This window comes from Natator depressus, chromosome 8, assembly GCF_965152275.1.
Source record: "Natator depressus isolate rNatDep1 chromosome 8, rNatDep2.hap1, whole genome shotgun sequence".
Taxonomy (NCBI): Eukaryota; Metazoa; Chordata; order Testudines; family Cheloniidae; genus Natator; species Natator depressus.
In genome coordinates this window covers 1,502,251-1,525,186 of record NC_134241.1, presented here as the reverse complement: position 1 = coordinate 1,525,186, position 22,936 = coordinate 1,502,251, and the positions used below count along the sequence as shown (strand labels likewise).

General features: G+C 65.1%; 1 protein-coding gene across 1 annotated transcript; it reads right to left on the bottom strand.

The window, feature by feature from the left end:
• Positions 1-691: 691 nt before the first annotated feature.
• Positions 692-21,734, bottom strand: GPRIN1 (G protein regulated inducer of neurite outgrowth 1). The gene is given in 3 exon segments (XM_074960187.1): positions 692-5,957; positions 5,959-7,402; positions 21,611-21,734. Coding segments are annotated over 2 exon segments (690 nt in total). The 5' UTR covers positions 6,220-7,402; positions 21,611-21,734; the 3' UTR covers positions 692-5,528.
• Positions 21,735-22,936: the final 1,202 nt, after the last annotated feature.

Below are 22,936 nucleotides of genomic sequence, written 5' to 3'. Positions count from 1 at the left end.
TGTGGTACAGCATGGAGTGACTGGGGTGTGGAGGGGGCAGCCCTGGCACACGCTGGGCTGGCTCTTCCCTCTGCGCTTGGCACAGCCTGATACCCAGCCCAGGCCTGTGTGACCTCTGCCTGGCTGGTGCAGTGGCCCCCTGCGGTGCTCAGACCCTGCAGCCCATGCCCCTGGCAGTACCTGCCTCGACCGCAGGGCTCCCCGGTGCCATTTCCGGCACAGAGGCCGGGTAGCCTGGCCCAAGTGCAACACCTGGGATTCCTGCCCTGCTCCCCCACATCACGCTGCAGGGAAAGGGCTGCTGAGGGAGGAGGGAGACGCACATAGGAGAGCCCACTGGGGTGGGTGAGGCAGGGCTCACAGGGGTGAGGGCACAGAGGGGGCACACTGGGGCTGGGCATGCAGAGGGCGTGCAGTCACACAGGGCTGGCCAAGGGGTGCACAGGGGGCCCTGGGCCGTTTGCAAAGCCGGCTAAGAGACTTTCCAGTGTCAGCCAAACGGGCCCTGCCCATGCGCTGCGCCCCAGGGAGGCGGGAAGTGTTTCTCTCAGGGGCTGCTGGGGATGAGGCAACCCCAAGCCAAGCTCCACTGCAGGGCAATGGCCCCCTGGAGCAGTTCCCGACGCCCCCCAGCCACAGGAAGGACAGAGCCCCCCGTCCCCCCAGGGGGAAGGAAGCCCCCAGAGCAGGTTTTCCAGGTTTTATTACCCAACATCCAAGTTCACAAGTTTTACCCAAAAAACGAGGAAAAAGAAGAAGTAAATGGCAAAGTCCCGGCAGCTGCCTGGGCTGGCTCAGTCCTTGTGATCGGTGCAGCACGCCAACGCCTCTGGATCTGCAGGCAGATTGTGGGGGACCCCCCCCCCCACTGGGAGTGCACATCCCCCCTCCCCTCTAGCCCTGTGCGGGGGCTGTTATGCCAGGTGTGTGTCATACACCTGCCCACGCAGCTGCAAGGCACTCGGGGACAAGCGGGTGGTGTTCTGCCAAGGGGGGCACAGGTCGGGCGTGGAACTGGGTGCAATGGCCCCGTGCCTGTGTGCCACTGGCACTGGCTCCCTTCCAGCTGGCTGAGACATCACAGAGCAGGTGGCACTGTGTGCCTGCCCCCTTGGCAGGGGCCTTAACAGGAGCCAAGAGCTTTGAGAGCCCCCTGTGCCAGGCACAGCCCATGGGGCTGCCACTGAATGCCCCTGCCCGTGGCATGATGAGCAGTGCCAGGCCATGGCATAGGCTGGAGACAGCAGGACAGCGAGGGCTGGTGGGGCAAGGAGGGCACATGGCTGGCAAGGGCTGGGGGAAGGCGCCCGGCATGGGGCTCTAATGGCTTGGGCCAGCTCTGACCCATGCTCCCCACACCTCTGACCCCTTCCAGTGCCCCACTGCCAGCTCTGCCATCACCTAACCCACCCTGTGCTGCCCCCCAGCAGGGCCATGAGGCACCTGTGCGCTGGCCAGGCTAGGTGCTGGGAGGCAATGTCTGCTCCCCCCTTGCACTTGGGGTGAGTTATGTGCTCATAACGGGGTGGACACTGCCCCGAGCGGCTGCGCCTGGCAGCCTGGGGGCAAGTCTGGGGCACCATGGGGCGCGCCAGGGCCCAGGGGGGCATCCCCCTTCCCCTGCCAGCAGTTTGAGCCAACGCTGCAGCCAGTGGGAGCTACAATATGCCTCTCCCCAGCCAATCAGGACTGTTCTGTGGGGATCAGGTGCTTCCTCACTGCCTGGGAATCCTGTACACTGATTGGCCGAAAAGGTGCACTTCAGCCCAGTGAGTGATCCCTGCGTGCTGATTGGCTGGAGAGGCAGGAAAGTGATGGGCTCTCCCCTGGGGGCACATGGCTCCCCCCCCACGCCGGAGCCCAAGGGCCCAGGGACACACCCTTTACCGGGGCAGGGGCAGGCCAGGGTATCCTGCAGGCTGAGTGGCCAGGAAAGCCACGTGATTGACACTGACTTCCATTGCTACCCCCGGCTTTGCAGCATGGCCTGGGCAGCGCTGCTGGGGGCACCTCGGGCACAGGGGCCCCGTGCTGGGCTATGGCCTGGGCAGGTGCCGTCCAATGGGGCAGGTGGGCCCCTGGGTGAGAGACACAGCAGGGTAAGGGAGGCATGTGAGTAGAGCCCCCCCATTGCACCACCTGCTTCCCGGTGTGGGGATGCTCCCAGCCCCGGTGCCAGCCACAGCGGGCATCCGCCTCCAAGCCACCCTGCAGCTGCACCCCAGTGCCCAGGAGCCTCCTGCAGGCAAAGCAGTGCCCTCTGCCCCCCCTTCCCCCCCAGGCAGGGCCTCCATTAGGACACACTGGAGGGGTGAGCTCCAAGGCGTCTGCCATGCAAACTGGGCACCTAGCACCCGCTGCCCTTTGGGCCCCAGGGTTCATAGGGCCAGGTCCCCCGCCAGCTGGCCCGTCACCCTCCAGGGCACTAGGGAGAGGCAGCAGCAGGACTGCAGGGATGTGACTCTCAGAACAAGTAGGGGGGCAGACACTCCTGCCATGCAATGGAGCCAGGCACCTCTCTGCTCCTTTCCCACAGACAGCCAGGGGTCCCCAGCTGTATGGACCTGGGCAGGCGCCAGGGGGCTGGTGCTGAGGTTCCCTGTGTGGAGCAGGAGCTGCCTCATGCAGCAGGCTCAGGGCACTGATCCCTACCATCCCCAGGATCAGCACCCCCAGCGCAGCCTGTGCTCCTGCGCCCGCCCGCACTCCCGCTCAGCAGATCTGGCTCAGGCCGCTTCCATGAGCTGCACCAAGGAGGGCAAGAGGTCCAAGCAGCCTGTGCCGGGGGCTCGCTCTGCCGGGGCAGGCGGGGGCGGGAGGGCTTGACACAGGAACCACCAGCAGGCTCTGCGGCGTGGGCTTCGCCAGGGTGCATGTCGGAGCAGCAGGGGTGGGTGGTGCCCCCAGCTCCGGCCAGGGTGTGTCCGAGAAGCTGTGACTCTCCCCACACACCACCACACTGACGCTCAGCTGGGCTCAGCCTGCCTGGGTTGTTTCCAGAGACAAACCACAAAATCCCACCACGAAGGAAGTTTGTAAAAGAGGAAAGAAAAGGGAACGGCTCCTCACGCCACCGGGGCGAGCGGCTCCGGAGGGAAATGCCGCCGCATGAGTCTTTTAAAAAGCCCGAAAATTCAAACACGGTTCAATAAAATCTCCCCCTGAAAAACCCCAAACATGAAACGTGCCAACAAACCCCCTTTGTGGTCTGAAAACCACATGGACTTCAGGGATGCACAGCTGCGCCCCCACGCAGGGACACCCAGACACACGCACACGCAGAGACACGCATACACGCAGGGACCCCATATGCCCACACAGGGACACGCACATGCAGGGACACACACACACGCAGGACACACACGCAGGGACACCCAGACACACGCACACACAAAGACACGCATACACGCAGGGACCCCATATGCCCACACAGGGACACGCACACGCAGGGACACACACACACGCAGGGACACCCAGACACATGCACACGCAAAGACACGCATACACGCAGGGACCCCATATGCCCAAGCAGCGACACGCACAGGCAGGGACACGCACAGGCAGGACATGAACGTTGCCCAGTGCCTGGGTTTCTCAGGCAATTGGCTTGGTTTGTGGCCTGGACACCTTGGCCTGGACTCCAAGACCCCCCCAGCCCCCGCGCTCTGTGGAGCCCGCTGGGCACCTGGCTCCTGGTGCGGGATGAGCTGGGATCCCGCCGAGAACGGAGCACGCGAGCCAGGGCCTGTCTGCCAGGCCACTGCTGAGCCAAGGGGGAGCGGGAGGAACCCGCCTTGACTGACTGGCAACATGAGCACAAAGGCCACAGGTGCCGTCCCGCTGGGCCCTGCCCTCACCCAGCTGCTCCCTGGGTGCAGCGTCCACTCCCAGCTCTGGGCCGGTGGGTCGCTATGTCCAGGCAGCAAGCAGAGCCTGGCGGGTCCGTTATTGGGCCTGGCACCACTAGCCCCTCCAGCCACACAGGCCTGGCCCAGCCCCACTGGCCCCTCCAGCTGCTTGGCTGTAAGCCATGAGTTCAGTTTGGGCTGGACTCCCAGGGGCCTCCTGAAACTGCCCCCAGGAAACCCAGCTGCTGGGACCCTGCACCTCCTGGTCTGGCGGTGGCAGATGCCGCTCCGTGCACAGAGCAGGGGCTGGCAGGTGCCATTTCACATGGCCCGAGGGCCAAGGCCTGCAGCCGAGCTGCTCTCCTCTCCGCGGCTCTCGCTGGGGGCTCAGGGCTCGCGCTTCCCCACTCACAAGCCCTTTGGTAGGAGACAGTTGGGCGGCCTGAACCCTGCCGCCGGGGCCTGTGCCATCTGCAGGCGCAGCTACGCGGTGTGTGCCTGCTGCTGCACACCCCTGGCACCGCCCCGGCACTCCCTGAGCGTCTGGCAGCCGGCGGGAGTGGCCAGTGGGCCGGGCTGAGCCAGGGCGGTTCCAGGGGCTGTTAAACCTGCAGCAGGGACACACCATGCCTGAGCCTGTGAGCAGCCCTGTGCCACGTGGGAGGACACCCGCCTGCAAAGATTTGAGCTCCGTCGAGGGTGAGGGTCGGTGAGAGCGGCTGGGCTGCGCTGCAGAGCCAGGGGGCCGGGGGCCTCTCAGGAACCGGAGCGAGGCTGGAGTTTGTCTCTCCAAACCACCATCCAATACATGAGCGCTGGCAAAGCCATCCCAGCCAGCCCATCTCGCCCCTGCCTCCAGCAGGGCACAGCCTGACTGCCAAGCTTCCACCACCTCCCCGGGGAGCCTGGCGCAGCGGGCGCGTGGCTCGGGGGCCGGGCGGGGGAGGCAGGACTGCAGCGTTGCAGGGCAGCAGAGCGTGGCTGGTTCCAGCTGCCCAGGCTGACGGGAAGCTGGAGTCCCCCGGAAAGCACAAGGGGCACCGGGACTCTCAGCCCCGGGCACTGGGCGCTGTCCGGGGAGTCAGACCTTAGGACCTGGGCTGTAGGACTTTAAGGTAGCCAGTGCTGTTCTGTGCCTTGGGAAATGCAGCTCATGACCCAGGGGGAAGGCGGGGAGCCGGCCCCCTGCCAGACATGCTCCCGAGGGCTGGCCCGCAACCACCCCCATCCCTTCCGCGTTTCGTCTGGCCGTCCCATCACGAGCTTCACTGTACAAATCCCAGCCTCCACCCAGGGGTGCCCAGACATTGCCCAGCATCAGCCACACCCTGAGCCCAGATCACAGCCAACCCCTCCTGCAGACCAAGGTGCAGCTTGTGGGGACTACGTGTCCCAGCATGCAGTGCTCCACCTCAATGGAAGCAGACATTGCTGGGGGGAGCATTGCATGCTGGGGCCTGAAGTCTCTGCAGGCCGCACCCTGCCCAGGCGTGCAGCTCGGGGAGGGGCAGTCTGGCCAGAGTCCGGCCCGGGTGACCAGGAGACCGTGGGGTCCAAGTGCCTGGAGCTGCTGAGCCTGGGGCCAGAGGGGCGAGACCCCAGCCCCCGGGATTGCCTGAGAAACCACACGGCATGGGCTGCGCTGCCGTTCCCAGCCCCGCCAGGGCGCGAGCGGTGGCCTCACTCCGTGGCGGGACCGGGCCGGGAGCAGCAGCGGGGCCGGCGCACACTCTGCAGAAGCGCCCGGAGCATGCTGGGCTGCCGCTTGACTTCCCCCTTCTGTGGGGCCCCCTTGATGGAGCTGGCCCGGGTGCTCTGCGGCGTCATCACCACCTGCCGGCCGTGCTCCTCGATCTGCTTCTCCAGGTGCTTCTGGATGGCCATGCCCAGCACCTCCACCTCCATGGTGGCACCGTACACCTCCCACGTCATCCCCTTCTCGTCCCAGCTGACTTCCCGGATGGGCTCGGACGGCTCTTCCTGCGCCCCTTTCACGTGCACCTCAGGGTAGGGTGCCTGGGGAGACTTGGCCACCGGCGTCATGGGCCCCGTGGCCACAGACCTGGTCTCCACTGGGATCGAGACCTGCATCTCCGCGTCCTTCTTGGAGGGCTTCAGCTCCGGGCCCCGGGCTCTTCAGGCCCGACGGACCTTGGCCCCGGCCGTGGAAGGTGAAGGCCGAGGACCCGTCCGGGGGGTTTATGGGACTGATGGCCACAGACACCAGCGACACTCGGCTGCCGACCTGCGTCCCAGCGTCCTGAGTCCCGGTATCCTGCGGGGGAGGAGTGACCTCAAATGAGTAGGTCTTGGAGAGCAGCTCCACAGTCCGGGGCTCCTGAGCGGCCTCCTCCCCAGGCCCCACCTCCATCCCCATTGCTCCCCACTGCTCCTGAGCTGGGCTTCCCTCCGCAGTGCCCTGGGGCGGGCCGGCTCCCCCTCCGGGCCTCAGCTGGAGCCGCCCGGCTAGCTCCTGATTTGATGGGAGCAGCAGCAGAGGGGGCCTCTGGCCCGGCTTTCTGGATGGAGAGAGGGGCAGGGGGACTGGTCTCCTTGGCTTGGCCTGACGGGGTCGGGCCTGCATCCAGCCTTGCTCCCGGGGCCTGACGCTGCTTCCGTTCCCGGAGTGGAGTCCTTGGTACCTTCCGGAGCAGAAGGAAGTGCCATGTCCCCATTGCCCCCTGCCCCTGGGGCAGCCGGGGGTCCCAGCTGGGCCTTGGGCTCTGCCAGAGATGCAGGTGCTTTCCCACCAGCGTCTCCACAGGGCGCGCCCAGGCCACCATCAGACAGCGACGCTGTGCCGGGGGCTCCCACGCTCCAACGGGACACGGCTCCCTCGGAGGCCCCGGGCTGCTCTTGGCTTCGGTCCTGCGGGCACATGGGAGGCACCGGACCCAGCTCAGGACTGACCAAGGTGGCTCCGGCACCGTCTGCCTCAGGGTCTGTGTTGGCTGGTTCAAGAAATACGACGTGTTTCAGAGAGGCCGGGGCACTCTCCGGGTCCCTGCTGTGCCCCTTGAGGCACGGCTCCGGCAGGAGGCACGGAGACAGCAGCCCAGGGCTCGCCATGGCAGCGCCCTCCTCCGCTGGAGGGCCCTGGGGGATGACAGAGCCATCGGGCAGCGCCAAGGGGCCCGAGCTCCGCTCGCCGTTCTGTCCCAAGCAGCTCACAGCCACAGGCATTGGCTCGTCCCCCTTTTCCAATGGCCCCGCTCCCGCGCCGGGGCCCTTGAGAGCCAAGGCCTGGCCGCCAGCCGCCGGCTCCGGCTCGGACTGCTGGGCCATGGCGGGGGCCTCAGCTCGGCTCTCTGTGCTGCCTTGGCTGCCGGGCTCGGGGCCGCCGGGCTCCGTGCCGCAGCAGTTCCTCATGGCCAGCGCGCCCGGCCCCACAGCGGGAGTTGCGGAGGTAGCCGCTCGTCTGCTGGCGGCCCGGAGAGCACCCGTCCTCAGCTGGCCCCTCCTGAGCGAGCAGCTGCAGGCTCCCTGGCTCCTTAGCGCTGCCCATGCCTCGGCCAGGGCTCGCCATGCTATGCCACCGCCTGGCGCGCCAGGGTCTGAAACAGAGACAAGAGGAGGGTTACACTGCAGCACTGGGCTGTGCTCCGTCCTGCACCAGCTCCTCCGGCCGTCTGCAGCCCAGCCACCCGGCCCAGAGCCCACGGGCCTCCCACAGCCCGGCTGCCGCTCCCCAGCCCTCCTTCCCCGCTGCTCCTGCAGCTCTGGGGCCTCTTCGCTGCTAAGGAGACCCCGGCTGCCGGTCAAAGCAGGAGCCGGGCTCTGGCCCAGAAAAGCAGGAGCTGCCTGTGCCCTGCAGGAGAAGGGTGGGGCCAGGCTCCAGGCTCCCCCTTCCCCCTCACTCCAACCCCCCCCCCGCCGCTCCAGGCTCCCCCGAGGGCCGAGCTTCAGCCTCGATGGGGCCCAAGACCAACCCAACAGGACCTAGTCTCCAAGTCTCCCGACGCTTTCCAGCCCATCTGTCCCGGTACAGACAGAGCCTCGGTGCCAGACCCTGCGTGCACAAATGCCTGGCCAGCTCCAGGCCCGCGCCAGTCACAGCCGCGTGCTGCTTCCAGCCCCAGTGCGCGTGCAAGCCAGGCGCGCTCTTGTGCACACACATTTCCTAATGCCAGGTCCATAGAGGCGACGGGCCGGGCTGGGGTGGGAGTCGGTGGCCATGGCACGAGCGTGGGATGGTGCAATGGTCACATGAAACAGCAGCTCCAACAGACCCGCTCCCCCACCGTAGAGAGGTGAGTCCTGTTCCCCACCCCGGCCCTGTGGGCATGCACACAGTGCGTGGGGCCGTGCCCTGCGGGGCCACCTCCATCACACCCTTTGCTATTGGGACGTTTGGTCTCCCCCTGCCGCTCCCCAGCTGGTGCCTTGGTGCCCGTGGCAGCTCTGCCAACGGCAAAGGGCGGGGACGTAAGAATATCACCGCCCTGATTCCAGCTTTTCTCTACGCGGCAACGCAGAGCTGAGGCCTGGGCTCTCGGGGCTACGCAGGGCTTGTGGTGCCTGTGACGAAGTGGGACTGTTCTTAATGTTTCCTCTGAATACTGTGGGGGTGCCTCAGTTTCCCCTATGCAGTTCTTAAGTATCTAGGTGGTGGGATGGGGGTGTGTGATCGTTGCAGAGCCCTAGAGGGCAGGTGTGTGCAGGGGTCTGGACACAGACAATGGCCGACACCCTGTTTCCTGGCCACTGATGGCCTGGGCCTTCCCCCCTGCAAGGCGAGAGCTAAAGGGTTGGAGAACAAAGGAATCCGGTGCCCTCCTGGCCCCGGGACAGGGACAAAGCCCAGAGGAGGAGGGGCTGGAGGGAGTTTCAGTTTGGGGCTGGCTGGAGACATGGAGTGAAGGGCAGACGTGGTTGTCTGGCTCCCTGTCCCCAAAATGGACCCAGCTGAGGGGTCCTGTTCTCTGCACCTACAAGCTCTGTGTTAGACCATGTCCCTGTCGTCTAATAAACCTTCTCTTTTACTGGCTGGCTGAGAGTCCCGTCTGACTGCGAAGTTGGGGGCAGGACCCCCTGGCTTCCCCAGGACCCCGCCTGAGCGAACTCGCTGTGGGAAGCGCACGGAGGGGCAGAGGATGCTGAATGCTCCGAGGTCAGACCCAGGAAGGTGGAAGCTGTGTGAGCTGTGTGTCCTGCAGACAGGCTGCTCACAGAGAGGAGACTTCCCCAGAGTCCTGCCTGGCTTCATGGGGAGCCGTTCCAGAGCATCGCCCAGGGACCCCGTGACACTGCCCGCGGCAGAGCAGGGAACGCTGGCCAGGCCTCCGCGAGCCCCATGGCCCCAGACCGAGCTGTGCTCAGGGGAGGAAGGCAAGAAAAGGAATCTCAGCGGCTGTCCAGCACTCACACTCCAGTGGGCACAGCTCGGTCTGGGAGCCAGGACCCGGCGCTGCCACGTGCTTGCTGGCGACCCTGGGCCGCTGCCCTCTCTCTGTGCCCATTGGTGCAGTACCCAGCCATGGGCAGCCCAGGCACTGCGGGGCCAAGCAGCCATGAGCCCCTGTAGGGCATGGCCCTGTGCAGGCATCTCACGGGGGGCTGGTTGCATGCACCTCACCGTGTGTGTGAAAGGGGGGGACACCATGTGTGGTTAGGGGAATGGGGCACGGCTGGTGCAGGAGACGCAAGCAGCTGGGGAATGGGCAGGCGGCAGGTACAGGGCTCTGTGTCGGGGAATGTGGGGGTTGGGGGCAGGTACAGGGGTGTGACGATGTGAAGCAGCAGGGAGGGGGGAGTGTTGACCTGGGAATGTGCCCTGGGGACGGGATACCTGAGAGCCTGTCACCTGAGCCAGGAGGGGGAGGGGGAGGTGACACCTCTGCCCAGGAATGTGGACGGAGGCTGCAGCAGGGAACCTGCTCGGTGGGTTTAGTTTCAGTTTGGGGCTGGGTGGAGGAACACAGGGAACCCCAGGGCTGGGGTCTGAGCTCCCTGCTCCCCCAGAAGGACTTGACTGAGGGGTCCTGGGTGTCCCCACAAGCTCTGTTTTGGACTGTGTTCCTGTTGTCCAATAAACCTTCTGTTTTACTGGCTGGCTGAGAGTCTCAGTGAATCCCAGGAAGAGGGGTGCAGGGCCTGGACTCCCCCACACTCCGTGACAACTGGTGGCAGCGGTGGGATCTACTGCACCCCGTGAACGGCGCTTCCTGCAGTAAGTGACTGGGGAACAGTAAAACGAAGGGGGATTGACGGGGACCAAGCGTGCTGAAGATTCAGAGAGAGACGGTTTCAGGGGGTGGTTAACCCCTGGGAGTGTGTGACCAGAGAGAAGGACTTTTGCAGTAACAGGGTCCCCCGGGGGATTGCAGCGAGCGGTCCCAGGAGCGGAGGAGTCTGCAGCTCGACCCTGGCAAAGAGGTGGTGACCTCAAGAAGGACTGGCACACTAGGGGCTTTTCCTGGAAACCGTGGACAGCTGCCCGGCCTGCGAGTGGCCAGCCGGGAGATGTACGCTAAACGCCTTAAGAGCGACCTGGTGGAGCTGTGCAGGCAGAGGGGGCTGCGCGTCGGGAGGTCCACCAAGGAACAGCTGATTGCCCAGCTGGAGGAGAGGGATCGCTTGGATGACCCGATCCCTGTCCCTGAGGGAAGCCGCCCGGCGGACGCAGCGTGGGCCCTGGGGCCTGACCAGGCTGGGAGGGGTCAGACTGCTGCCCAGGACACCCCGAGACCCTTCCTACCTATGCCTGGGGGAGGGGTTGTGGGAAGCCCAGCGAATACCGAGGGCCCCCTGACCCCAGCAGCCAGCAGGGGATCCTCCCAGCGGAGCTCCCCATCCCTGGAGCGGATGCGCTGGAATGGGAGAGGGAGAGGAAAATGAGGGAGCTGGAGGATCATGAAAAACAACGTCAACATGAGGAGAAACAACGTCAACATGAGCCGGAGGAGAAGGAGAGGGAGCGTCAGGAGAAGGAGAGGGAACGTCAACATGAGCAGCAGGAGAAGGAGAAACAAAGACAGCATGAACTGGAGCTGGCCAGGCTGAGGAGCAGTGGGGCCCCGGCTGCGGTGAGTGCCGGGGGACCCAAGACTGCAAGGAGCTTTGATAAGTGCTTCCTGGCCCAGCGGAAGGAGGGGAAGGACATAGATAGCTTCCTGACGGCCTTTGAGAATGCCTGCGAGCTGCACAGGGTTGACCCTGCAGACAGGCTCCAGTTCCTCACCCCCTTACTGGACCCCAAAGCCGTGGAGGTCTACAGCCGGATGACAGGGGCAGAGGCAGGGGACTATGAACTGTTCAAACAGGCCCTGCTCCGTGAGTTTGGGCTGACCCCCGAGATGTACCGGAGAAGGTTCCGGAGTCAGCGTAAAACGCCTGAGGTCACATACCTACAACTGGTCAACAGGATGCAGGGATATGCCCGCAAGTGGACAGCGGGGGCCCAAACTAAAGAGGACCTGCTTGACCTGTTTGTACTGGAGCACCTGTATGAACAGTGCCCTTCCGACCTGAGGCTGTGGCTGGTGGACAAAAAGCTCGCGAACCCCCAGCATGCAGGGCAGCTGGCCGACGAGTTTGTGAACAGTCGGTCAGGGGGTAGCCGGGAGGAGTCCCAAAAGAACAGGCCCCCCCCGATGCAGAGAGAGAGTCACCATGGGGCCTCCCAGCGGGGAAATAGGGAGAACCCCCTCCAAAGGGGAACGCCTGGTGTCGGGCCCCTCCGACCCGTTCGAGGGGACCAACGTGACCTGAGCTGCTATCACTGTGGCCAGAGAGGCCACGTACGGGCCCAGTGCCCCGGGCTCAGGGACAAACTGAGCAGACCCAACCTACCCAGGGTTAACTGGGTAGGGACTCAGCTGGACGAGGGGCAGGCGACCCAGGAAAGGGGGGCTACCAGTTTGCCACCTGCTCAGGAGGGAAGAATACCCCCAGCCAGCCCCGCCAGAGGGCTGGAGGCTCTGGACTCAGGGTGCTCGGTTTACAGGGTGGGTGCGGGGCTGTCCCTCCGGAGAGAGTGCCTTGTTCCCCTGGAGGTGGATGGGAGGAAGGTCAATGGATACTGGGATACGGGCGCGGAGGTGACGCTGGCCCGGCCCGAGGTGCTGGCCCTAGATCGGGTGGTGCCCAACACCTACCTGACCCTGACGGGGGTGGGCGGGACCCCATTTAAGGTGCCCGTGGCAAGGGTACACCTGAAATGGGGGACCAAGGAGGGCCCCAAGGATGTGGGGGTACACCACCATTTGCCCACTGAAGTTTTGATGGGGGGAGACCTAGAGGACTGGCCAAGCGACCCCCAGACCGCCCTGGTTGTGACCCGTAGCCAGAGCCGGCGAGGGGCACTGCGACCTGACCCTGGGGAGGGTACCACACTGGAGGCGCGAGACCCTACTCGGGTGGGGAGGGAGCGCCGAGGGGCACGGCTCAGAGAGGCTGCGGCCTCAGACCTGGCCACGGAGGGGGAACCGGGCCCCATCCCTTCCCCAGCCGCTGAGTTCCAGGCCGAGTTGAGGAAAGATCCCTCCTTGCAGAAGCTCAGGGACCTGGCCGACCTCAGTGAGGGACGGACCATGAGGAGAGGCTGCCAGGAGAGGTTCCTGTGGGAGAAGGGGTTCCTGTACCGAGAATGGGCTCCCCCAGGGGAAGGGGAGTCCTGTGGGATCAGGAGGCAGCTGGTGGTCCCCCAGAAGTACCGCCGCAAGCTCCTGTCCCTGGCCCATGACATCCCCCTCGCAGGGCACCAGGGAATCCGGCGCACCCGGCAGAGGTTGCTACAGAACTTTTACTGGCCCGGGGTCTTTACCACCGTCCGGCAGTATTGCCGATCCTGTGACCCCTGTCAGAGGGTGGGGAAGGCCCGGGACAAGGGGAAAGCGGCGTTGAGACCTTTGCCCATCATAGAGGAGCCTTTCCAGAAGGTGGCCATGGACATCGTGGGGCCTCTCAGCAAGACGACCCGGTCGGGGAAGAAATACATTCTGGTGGTGGTAGATTTCGCCACCCGCTACCCCGAGGCAGTGCCCTTAGCTTCCATTGAAGCAGACACCGTGGCAGATGCGCTCCTGACCATTTTCAGCCGAGTGGGGTTCCCCAGGGAAGTCTTGACAGACCAAGGCTCCAACTTCATGTCGGCCCTGCTCCGGTGCTTGTGGGAGAAATGTGGGGTCCGGCATGACTGGGCCTCAGCGTATCACCCCCAGTCCAATGGGCTGGTGGAGAGGTTTAACGGGACGCTAAAGATGATGCTGAAAACCTTTATGAACCAGCACCCGCAGGATTGGGACAAGTACTTACCTCACCTGCTGTTCGCGTACAGGGAGGTGCCCCAGGAGTCTACCGGATTTTCGCCTTTCGAACTGTTATATGGAAGGAGGGTGAGGGCCCCCTGGACCTGATGAGAGACGAGTGGGAGGGGAAGGCCACTCCCGATGGAGAGTCAGTGGTGGAGTATGTCCTGACCTTCCGAGATAGACTGGCTGAACTCATGGGCCTGGCCAGGGAGAATCTGGCCAGAGCCCAGAGGAAGCAGAAGGTCTGGTATGACCGCACGGCGCGGGCCCGTGCCTACGCCACCGGGGATCAGGTGATGGTTCTCATCCCCGTGAGAAAGAACAAACTACAGGCCGCCTGGGAGGGCCCGTTCAAGGTCGTCAAGCAGCTCAATGAGGTAAACTATGTGGTGGAGCTGTTGAACCGGGCCCACCACCGCCGGGTGTACCATGTGAATATGATGAAGCCATATTATGCCAGGGGGAATGTGGTGTTAGCTGTGTGTGGTCAGTGGGAGGAGCAGGGAGATGACCCTTTAGTAGATCTATTCCCTGGGACCAGAGCTGGTTCCCCCCTGGAAACAATCCCCCTCTCGGATCAGCTCACCCCTGCCCAGCAAGCTGAGGTCAGGGGGGTGCTGCATCCGTACCGACAGCTGTTTTCCAACCAGCCTGGACGCACTAATCTGACTGTCCACCGGGTGCAGACAGGGTCGCACCCGCCGATAAGATGCTCCCCCTTCCGAGTCACAGGGAAAACTGCTCAGGACCTGGAAAGAGAGGTCCGGGACATGCTGGCTTTGGGGGTGATCCAGCCATCGGCCAGCCCTTGGGCCTCGCCGGTGGTGCTGGTCCCCAAAAAGGATGGGTCAGTCCGGTTCTGTGTGGACTATCGGAAGCTCAATGCCATCACTGTATCGGATGCCTACCCCATGCCCAGGCCGGACGAGCTCCTAGACAAGCTGGGAGGAGCTCGGTACCTTACCACCATGGACCTTACAAAGGGCTACTGGCAAGTGCCGCTGGATGCAGATGCCCGGCTGAAATCGGCCTTTATCACCCCTCTGGGGCTCTATGAGTTTCTGACCCTGCCTTTCGGCCTCAAGGGAGCGCCGGCCACCTTCCAGCGCCTGGTGGACCAGCTCCTGAGGGGGATGGAGAGTTTTGCCGTGGCGTATATTGACGACATCTGTGTCTTTAGCCAGACCTGGGAGGACCACGTGTCCCAGGTTAGACAAGTGCTGGACCGACTCCAGGGGGCTGGGCTGACTGTCAAAGCGGAGAAGTGCAAGGTGGGGATGGCTGAAGTATCTTACCTGGGCCATCGGGTGGGGAGCGGCCGCCTAAAGCCGGAACCGGCCAAGGTGGAGGTGATCAGAGACTGGCCCGCTCCCCACACCAAAAAGCAGGTCCAAGCCTTTATGGGGATGGCAGGATACTACCGAAGATTTGTGCCCCACTTTAGCGCCATAGCCACCCCCATCACTGAGCTATGCAAGAAGGGGAAGCCAGACAAGGTGGTCTGGACCGAGCAGTGCCAGGAGGCTTTCCGGGCGCTGAAGGAGGCTCTGGTCAGTGGCCCAGTTCTAGCAAACCCAGACTTTGACAAGCCCTTTGTGGTGTTCACCGATGCCTCCGACACGGGACTGGGGGCGGTGTTAATGCAGGAGGATGAAAAGGGGGAGAGACACCCCATCGTGTACCTGAGCAAGAAGTTGCTACCCCGGGAGCAACACTACGCGGCCATCGAGAAGGAGTGCCTGGCCATGGTGTGGGCCCTCAAGAAACTAGAGCCCTATCTCTTCGGGCGACACTTCACCGTCTACACCGACCACTCTCCCCTGACCTGGCTGCACCAGATGAAAGGAGCCAACGCCAAGCTCCTGAGGTGGAGCCTGCTCCTGCAGGATTACGACATGGACGTGGTCCATGTGAAGGGAAGTGCCAACCTGATAGCGGATGCGCTGTCCCGGAGAGGGGGCCCCGAACTTCCCCAGGTCACTGGTCACAGTGACCCCGCTCAGTTCAGTCTCGAAGGGGGGAGAGATGTGACGATGTGAGGCAGCAGGGAGGGGGGAGTGTTGACCTGGGAATGTGCCCTGGGGACGGGAGACCTGAGAGCCTGTCACCTGAGCCAGGAGGGGGAGGGGGAGGTGACACCTCTGCCCAGGAATGTGGATGGAGGCTGCAGCAGGGAACCTGCTGGGTGGGTTTAGTTTCAGTTCGGGGCTGGGTGGAGGAACACAGGGAACCCCAGGGCTGGGGTCTAAGCTCCCTGCTCCCCCAGAAGGACTTCACTGAGGGGTCCTGGGTGTACCCACAAGCTCTGTTTTGGACTGTGTTCCTGTTGTCCAATAAACCTTCTGTTTTACTGGCTGGCTGAGAGTCTCAGTGAATCCCAGGAAGAGGGGTGCAGGGCCTGGACTCCCCCACACTCCGTGACAAGGGGTCTGAACTGAGGGCAGCAGTGGGGCTGGGTCGGGGAGGCAGCGGGTTAGGGGCAGGCATAGGGATCTGGGCAGGGAGCACAGGGGTCAGATTGTTGGAGCAGGTATAGGGGTCAGGTACAGGGAGATGTAGGAGTTGGGCTTGTAGGGCCGGTAAGGGGATCTGGGTTGGGGGCAGGCATGGCAGTCTGGGTCAGAGAGTGCAGGGGGCAGATATGGGGGTCTGGATCAGGGAGATGTGGGAGTTGGGCTGGTAGGGAAGGTACAGGAATCTGGGTTGGGGGGCAGTTACAGGGGTCTGGGTTGGGGGGCAGGTATTGGGGGCTAGGTCAGAGAGTGCAGGGGGCAGGTCCGAGGGTCTGGGTTGGGGGGCAGGTACGGGGATCTTAACCAGGAAGATGTAGGGGTTAGGTTGGGCTGGGGGGCAGGTATGGGGGTCTGGATCAGGGAAATGTAGGAGTTGGGCTGGTAGGGCAGGTATGGGATCTGGGCTGGGGGGCAGGCGTGGGGGTCTGGGTCAGGGAGACGTAGGAGTCAGGCCGGGCTGGGGGGCAGGCATGGGGGTCTGGGTCAGGGAGACGTAGGGGTTAGGCTAGGCTGGGGGGCAGGCGTGGGGGTCTGGCTCAGGGAGATGTAGGGGTTAGGCTGGGGGGTGGGCATGGGGGTCTGGGTCAGGGAGACGTAGGGGTTAGGCTGGGGGGTGGGCATGGGGGTCTGGGTCAGGGAGACGTAGGGGTCGGGCTGGGCTGGGGGGCGGGCGTGGGGGTCTGGTCAGGGAGACGTAGGGGTGAGGCCGGGCTGGGGGGCGGGCGTGGGGGTCTGGTCAGGGAGACGTAGGGGTCAGGCCGGGCTGGGGGGCGGGCGTGGGGGTCTGGTCAGGGAGACGTAGGGGTGAGGCCGGGCTGGGGGGCGGGCGTGGGGGTCTGGGTCAGGGAGACGTAGGGGTCAGGCCGGGCTGGGGGGTGGAGGTCTGGTCAGGGAGAAGTAGGGGTCGGGCTGGGCTGGGGGGTGGGCGTGGGGGTCTGGTCAGGGAGATGTACGGGTGAGGCTGGGCTGGGGGGCGGGTGTGGGGGTCTGGGTCAGGGAGACGTAGGGGTCAGGCCGGGCTGGGGGGCGGGCATGGGGGTCTGGGTCAGGGAGACGTAGGGGTTCGCAGCTGTTGCTGTCCCCTCCTCATCGAGGTTCCTGGGCCCAGGGGCAAGAGAGGCCCAGCCCCAGCCCTGCCCTTCTGCCAGCGCCTGGCACAGAGGGGGACGCCTGGCATGCACCCTGGGACTCCGCTGGTTGCATCACAGGCTCCTGTCGGCCAGCGTGGCCTGGGCCCCACGTCGCCCGTCAGCAGCCCCGCGGTGGGAGGAGCGCAGGCTGGCCAGTGGGCACAGAGGATGGTGCCAGACCCTCTGACCTCTCCTTGGGGACAGCGCCAGCGCAGGGAAGGGGCAGGCTGTGCCCCGAAGCCTGGGACACCGGGCTGCCCATGACAGGATCCACCCCTCCTGCCAAGGAACGCCGGGGCAGGGGACAGCGTCTGCCCAGCCAGCTGGGAAGCCCAAGAGAAGCTGGATCAGAGGTGGGCGGGGGGAGCTGGGCTCCCCGGGCCCTCGTGGGGTGCAGGTCAGCCGGTGCTGGCCCCAGCCCCGGAGAGCGGCCCGGGCTCAGCGTCTGCGCAGTCACCAGGGAGAACGGGACACAGCTGATCCCTGGGATGGCGGCCGAGCTGAGGCCGGCTGTGCGGCACGGTGCCCATCAACGTCCAGCTGTGTCTTCATCACACCCTCTGCCATGCCACTGCCTCTGTCCCGAGGGCCGTAACCAACCCCTGCCGCTGCCCGTCGCTACGCCAAGCCCAGAGCCGCGTGGCACCAATGCCCAGGCTCCGAGATCCACCCTCTCACCCCGGTGCAATCCACGGACCTCCCTCAGGCTGCTCCCGAGTCCACCAGCGCAAGAGCAGACTCAGCCCCCGGCTCGAGAGTCCGGTCACCGGACAGCAACGGAACGGGGGCAGCTTCCTGACCCAGCTGGTTACACTGAAGTCAGTTCCACCAGAGCGGTGTTTGGCCCAGCGCGTGCTGAGGGAGGGGCGGGGGAGCCAGCTCCCAAAGCCCTTTCAGTTCTTGGCAGGCAGGTCCCTGTGCTGAGGATCCGCTGCTCCCCCAGTGCCCCAGCCAGACTCTGCTACTGCTGGGACAAGTTCTCCAAGAGCCTCTGAACCTGCCCCTGCAAAAGCAGAGGCCAAGCCGTGCATGCACCAAGCCCCTGTCTTTGCAAACCCAGCTGGGCATTGTGCTCACAACCAAGATATTCCTGCTTGTGCACAAGGGCGTGTTTCCACACGGAGGGGGTGCAAACGTGGCCTGTTCCAACAGCAGCTGTGGCTCCCGAGCCTGCGAGGATCCCATGCCACAGCGCAAGCGAGGGGGCACTGTGCTGACTTTGAGCAGACAGCAAGCACCAGGCTCCCGGGGACCCGTGGTCATTCGATCACCCAGCGCCCCTTGCAAGGGTAGGATCCTTAGCCCTGCTGTCCTGGCCAAACTCCTACTGGAGGTGGGCATTTCCCTCCCTCCATTTCCCCCGCAGCGCCACACACTGGGTACAGGATTCCTCCCCCGCTCCTGCCCCTTGCTGCTGGGCAGCACTGCTCTGTGCTGTCAGACAGCTGCAGGCTTCACCCCAGAGGTGACCACAGTGGCGGCCCTGTCGAGTACGGCTGGAATCCTGCAGGCTCCACGGATCTCAGAGCAGAGTCTGCTGAGCACTGGCTGCTTCTCCCCATCTCCAGCTGCTCCACAGCATTGGAAGAAGCTAAACATACATGGCTTTCCTACCGCAACTTCTGGCAATGACACATGGGAGGAGAAAGGGGAGTGATGGGAGAACACGGAGCGGAGGGGTCGGGTGACGGAGGACAGAGAGGGGAGGTGGGGAGCGGGGCGAGTGACAACGGGGAGAGGGCAATGCCAAGGGGAGGTGCGGGTCGTGGGTGAGCGGGAGGGGGGCAGGCCAGGTGAGGAGGTATTCACAAGACACCGCATGAGAAGGTTCCCGGCCCAGTGAGTGAGGGTGATCCCTGCTCTCTGCGCCACCCTGCCAGCCCCTCCTCCAGGCAGTGCCCAGCCGCGCCGCAGACGGGGAGTGATGGCCACACTTGTTTGTGGTGCATGGGGTCAGTTTTCAGCTCTGAACCTGTGCACCCCAGAGCCATGCAAAGCCGGTGCAGTGCAGGCAGACAGGCCCTGTTCCGATGGGTGCCTGGGGCGTAGCCCAGGTACTCGGGGCCAGCTTTCCTGCTTGGTGCAGGGCTGGGGGGGTGCCGATGGCACTTGCAATGGGACCACATTCATCCCAGCTACGCTGGTGTTGCACGGCTCTGAGCGAGTGAAACCGGTCACTGCCAGCGCAGTGCCAGGCAGAGCCCGCCCTCTTGTGCGAGTCCAGTTCTTCCGCCCAGGGCCAAGAGCAGCCTGTCCCGCCTGGGGGAAGGGGGCGTGACACGCTGCCAGAGCAGAGCGGTTCACCCCCGCTGTGTTGGGGGCTCAGGGAATCCGGCTGCAAGCGGGTGTGGGGGTCAGCATATGCGGTGACGGAGCACGGCAGGGAAAGCCGCTCTCAGAGGGGTAAGATCTGGGTGCGAGACAGCAGGGGCCTGCTGTGCATCACGCTCGCCTGCAACTCCGGTGCCTGCTACTCTCCTTCGGCGTCTGGGCAAATCTGGCGTCACCCACGCGCCGAACGAACGGCGGCTCGCTGGGAACGACAAAAGCAGCTCACGCCCCAGCCCCACCATTCGCACCGGGGCCCTGATCTCCCCAGGGAAGGACCCCGGTACGAGGAAGTCAGAGCCACCGGCAGAGCACCGCATTCTGCTGAGCGAGGGAGCGACTGGACGGGAGGGATGCCGAGGCGAGCGGGGCAGAGAGCCGTCCCCCAGCTCCGAGGTCGCCGGGCTCCTAGTTACTGTCCCTGCAGGAATGGAGGAGCAGCCAGGCGGTAACAGCAAGGTTGCTATGGGACAAACACTCCGGGTTTAGACTATCTCCCAGCCTGTCCCCCACGCCTCCCTCTCCAGGCCTGTCCCGCAGCGGGATCTCAGCTGCTCTGCTTAGCCACAGGGCTGGAGCAGGAGCGCGGCTGGTATTGGAGCTCTGGATCCTCGCCAGAGCAACGGGAGCATCAGTGGAAGGTGCTTTGCAAAGGCAGATCGCACGGCCCTGGCTGGGTAGGAGGCCCCGGGGGGGAAGGACGTGTCCCAGCACAGACCAGTGACTACACTAGAGCAGCCGCACAAGGTGCCCATGTGCACGCTGGAACCCGGCACCAGCACGCAACCGGCACCTACGTTCCCACTCCCCTTCTCCGCCTTGCTCTGGCGGGCGATTAGGGCCCCCCAAGGGGTCAGCAGACCCCAGGACAGTGAGCGCCTCAGCACAGGGACCTTGGACCCGCTGCCCTACGACCCTCGGTGTCAAGGGGCCTTAAAGGCAGCAGATTTCAGCATCCCCAGCTGGTGGAGCACTGCATCCCCCACCACAGAGCACAGGCCCAGAGCCTCCCGCGCTCTGTCGCCAGTGGCCACGGGCAACCTGAGTGTCCATCCGAGCAGACCCGAGGCTGCTCTAACGTATACCCCAAGTCAGGCAGGGCCCCAGCCAGGCCCGGAATACCAGGGGATGCAAAGGTGCCCACCCTCCTCATTTCCAGGTTGCGTTCACCTCAGCCAGGGCTCAGGATCAGGCCTCTCACCTTCCCCAGGGTCCGTAAAGTGCCCCCTGCCCCTTGGATCCCTGCCCCAACGGAATCACCAGCGCAGCCTGCCCTGGGGTTTGGGGATAGGAGTGGCGGCCGTGTATTCACTGGTACGTGTTGTGTTTAAAGCCAACTTCGCTTGGGGCAGGGAGGCAGCAGCTGTGTAGAAAAAGCAGCATCTCACATACCCCCCAACCCCCTTAAGTGCTTTCCAGCATATTCAAGGTTTAGTTTGGTTCAATGGCTCCCAGCGTCCCCACTCTAAAAACCGTTCCCGCGCCCTTGACCCAGTGCACCACCTGGTACCACTGTCCCTGCTGTAACCTCCATTCTCCACACACCACTGCCAGGGCCCCCGGGTACCCCGGGTAAGGGGCCTGCGAAAGCCACAGCCCAGCACTGAACGACTCCCTGAGGCGCTCAGCCCCACCTAACCCAGCTGCCTAGGCTGCTGCTGGCAGGGGATGGGAATCGGTCGATCCAAGAGTCTCTCTCTGATCAGTGCCTGTCTCCGGGAGGTGTTTGCTGGGCCTGGCATTGCCAAGCACAGACCCAGAGGAGCAATTGCCTTAAATATTCGCCAGGTACCAAATCCCAGGCGCACTGGGGCTTTCCCCCAGGGCTGATCCGTTCCTCTCTCGCTTCCCAGGTGTAGGAATCTGCCATCGGCGAGGGTCCCCCTCCACACGCACTGAGCAAATCCTCCCCCAAGACCCCCGCCCTCAGCGCAGAGCCCGCTCTCACCGAACAGGCCAGTAAAAGAAGGCAGGTCGAGAGAGCCAGGGCTGGGGCCAGGCCCTGTCCCAGGCAGGGCAGGTGCCAATGGGGGAGGCTGCGATCCTGGTCCGGAGAATGCTAAGAAACGCGACGGGGGCGGGGGGATCTGCAGGATACAAGACTGCACCCAGCGCCCCTGCTGCGTGAGAGGAAGCCCTGCGGGAGGGGCCGGGGCCGGTCTCCGCGGAAACCGACATCCCGGTGCCTCACGGCTGGATCCCCCGGGCCGCAAACCGGAGCACGCGCCCCACGACAACACCCAGCCCCCGTGTAGACACGGCACCGGCAGCGCGCGCGCACGCACCTCACCCCCCGGCTGGCACGTGGGCACCCCCTCGCCCTGCCCAGCGCGCCCCCAAGGAGCCCCGCTCCGCGCCCCGGGGTCCCGCACCCAGGCGGGGGGGCGCTTCGCTAGCCCTGCCCCGGAGTCCCCCCCGCGGCTCTGTCCCGGCAGCGGGCTGAGCCCGGCCGGCCGGGGGCGCAGCCGGGTCCCCGCGCCCGGCACGAGGCGCCCCAGCGCCGGCCCTGCCCGGGGACCCCCCGCCCGGCGCGCACTCACCTGCGGCAGCCCCGGGGAGCCCCGGCCCCGCGTCCGGCTGGGGAGACGCGCCGCCCCGCACCGCTGTTCCCGGCGCTGCCGGCTCGTGCAGCTGGGAGCATGCGTGGGGGAGGCGGCGGATTTCGGGGAGAGGGGGCGGGCGCCGGCTCCCAGCAAAGCAGCGAGGGGAGGAGGGGCCGGGGCGGACAGGGGGCAGCAGCCTGGGCACAGGCGGGGGCACCTGCCCTGGGCTCGCCCGGCCCCTGTGGGCACCGAGCCATTCCTGGGGGGCTGCCCCCTGGGAGCCCCCTGCAGGGCTTGGTGCCAGTGGGCATCGCGAATCCAGGTTCCCTTGAAAGATCCCGCGCCCCTGCCACAGGCCGGTGGGGATGTGCCCGGGCACTCGGCAGTCGGAGTCAGCGCCCAGTGCTGCGCCCGGCCCGTGGGACTCCAGGCCTAGGCAGGCGGCTTCCGCGTCCAAGCCAGCGAGCGGTCAGCAGCCATCCCCACCCCACACAGCCCCAGGCGACGCTGGAGCTAGGCCGGACAGAGAGACAGGGGCCCGCGCCGGCCCCGGGCTTTGGTGCCGGATACCAGTGGGAGCTGGGGATCCCAGGCTCTCCGCCCTGGCACTGGGGAAGCCCGGTGCCGGGAGATCGGGGTGGTTCCCAGCTCCCCCCCAGAAGGAGGCGAGGGGGCGCAGTGGTCAGCCTGGCACGAAGACTCTGGTGCTCCCCCTCCGCAGGGCACAGCTGGCTACCTCGTTGCCTGGGCAGAAACGGAGCGTGCTGCCAGTGAGAAGTGCCCGCTGACAGCTCTGGCGATCAGAGGCCTCCACCCAAGCAGGGCCAGCGGGCAGAATGCCCCACCTCGTCCTGCCAGTGCCCCTCCAGGCCAGCCTGAGCAACCCTCTGGGGACAAAGGGGAGCTCGGCCTCGCTGGCCCATGCAGCTCCAGGGGGTCGTGGCTGAGGCTTTGTGACTCACCACTGCCCCGAGACCCCCGGCTTCTTTCCCCCAGGCCACCAGCAGCTGACGGGGGACGACTTGATCAGATAGAGTCCTGTGCTGGGTAACAGCTCCATTCGGGTCCCCGCTCCCCAGAGCTAGCCACCCCTGGCACAGGCACTGGGCGTCTCTGGCCACTCGGACAGGGTGGGGCTGAGTTGGCCAGTGGATTCTGCCCATCCAGCCCCCTCCTGCCCCACCCCCCGCCCAGTTCTCTTGGCTGCTGGGAGCTGGGCTCTGCAGACGGTGACACCATGTTACTCAACCTGGTAATTTTCCAGTTTGTGTGGGGGGAAGATCAGCCTTTCCCATCCTCCCCTCTCAGCAGCAGTCGGCTCTC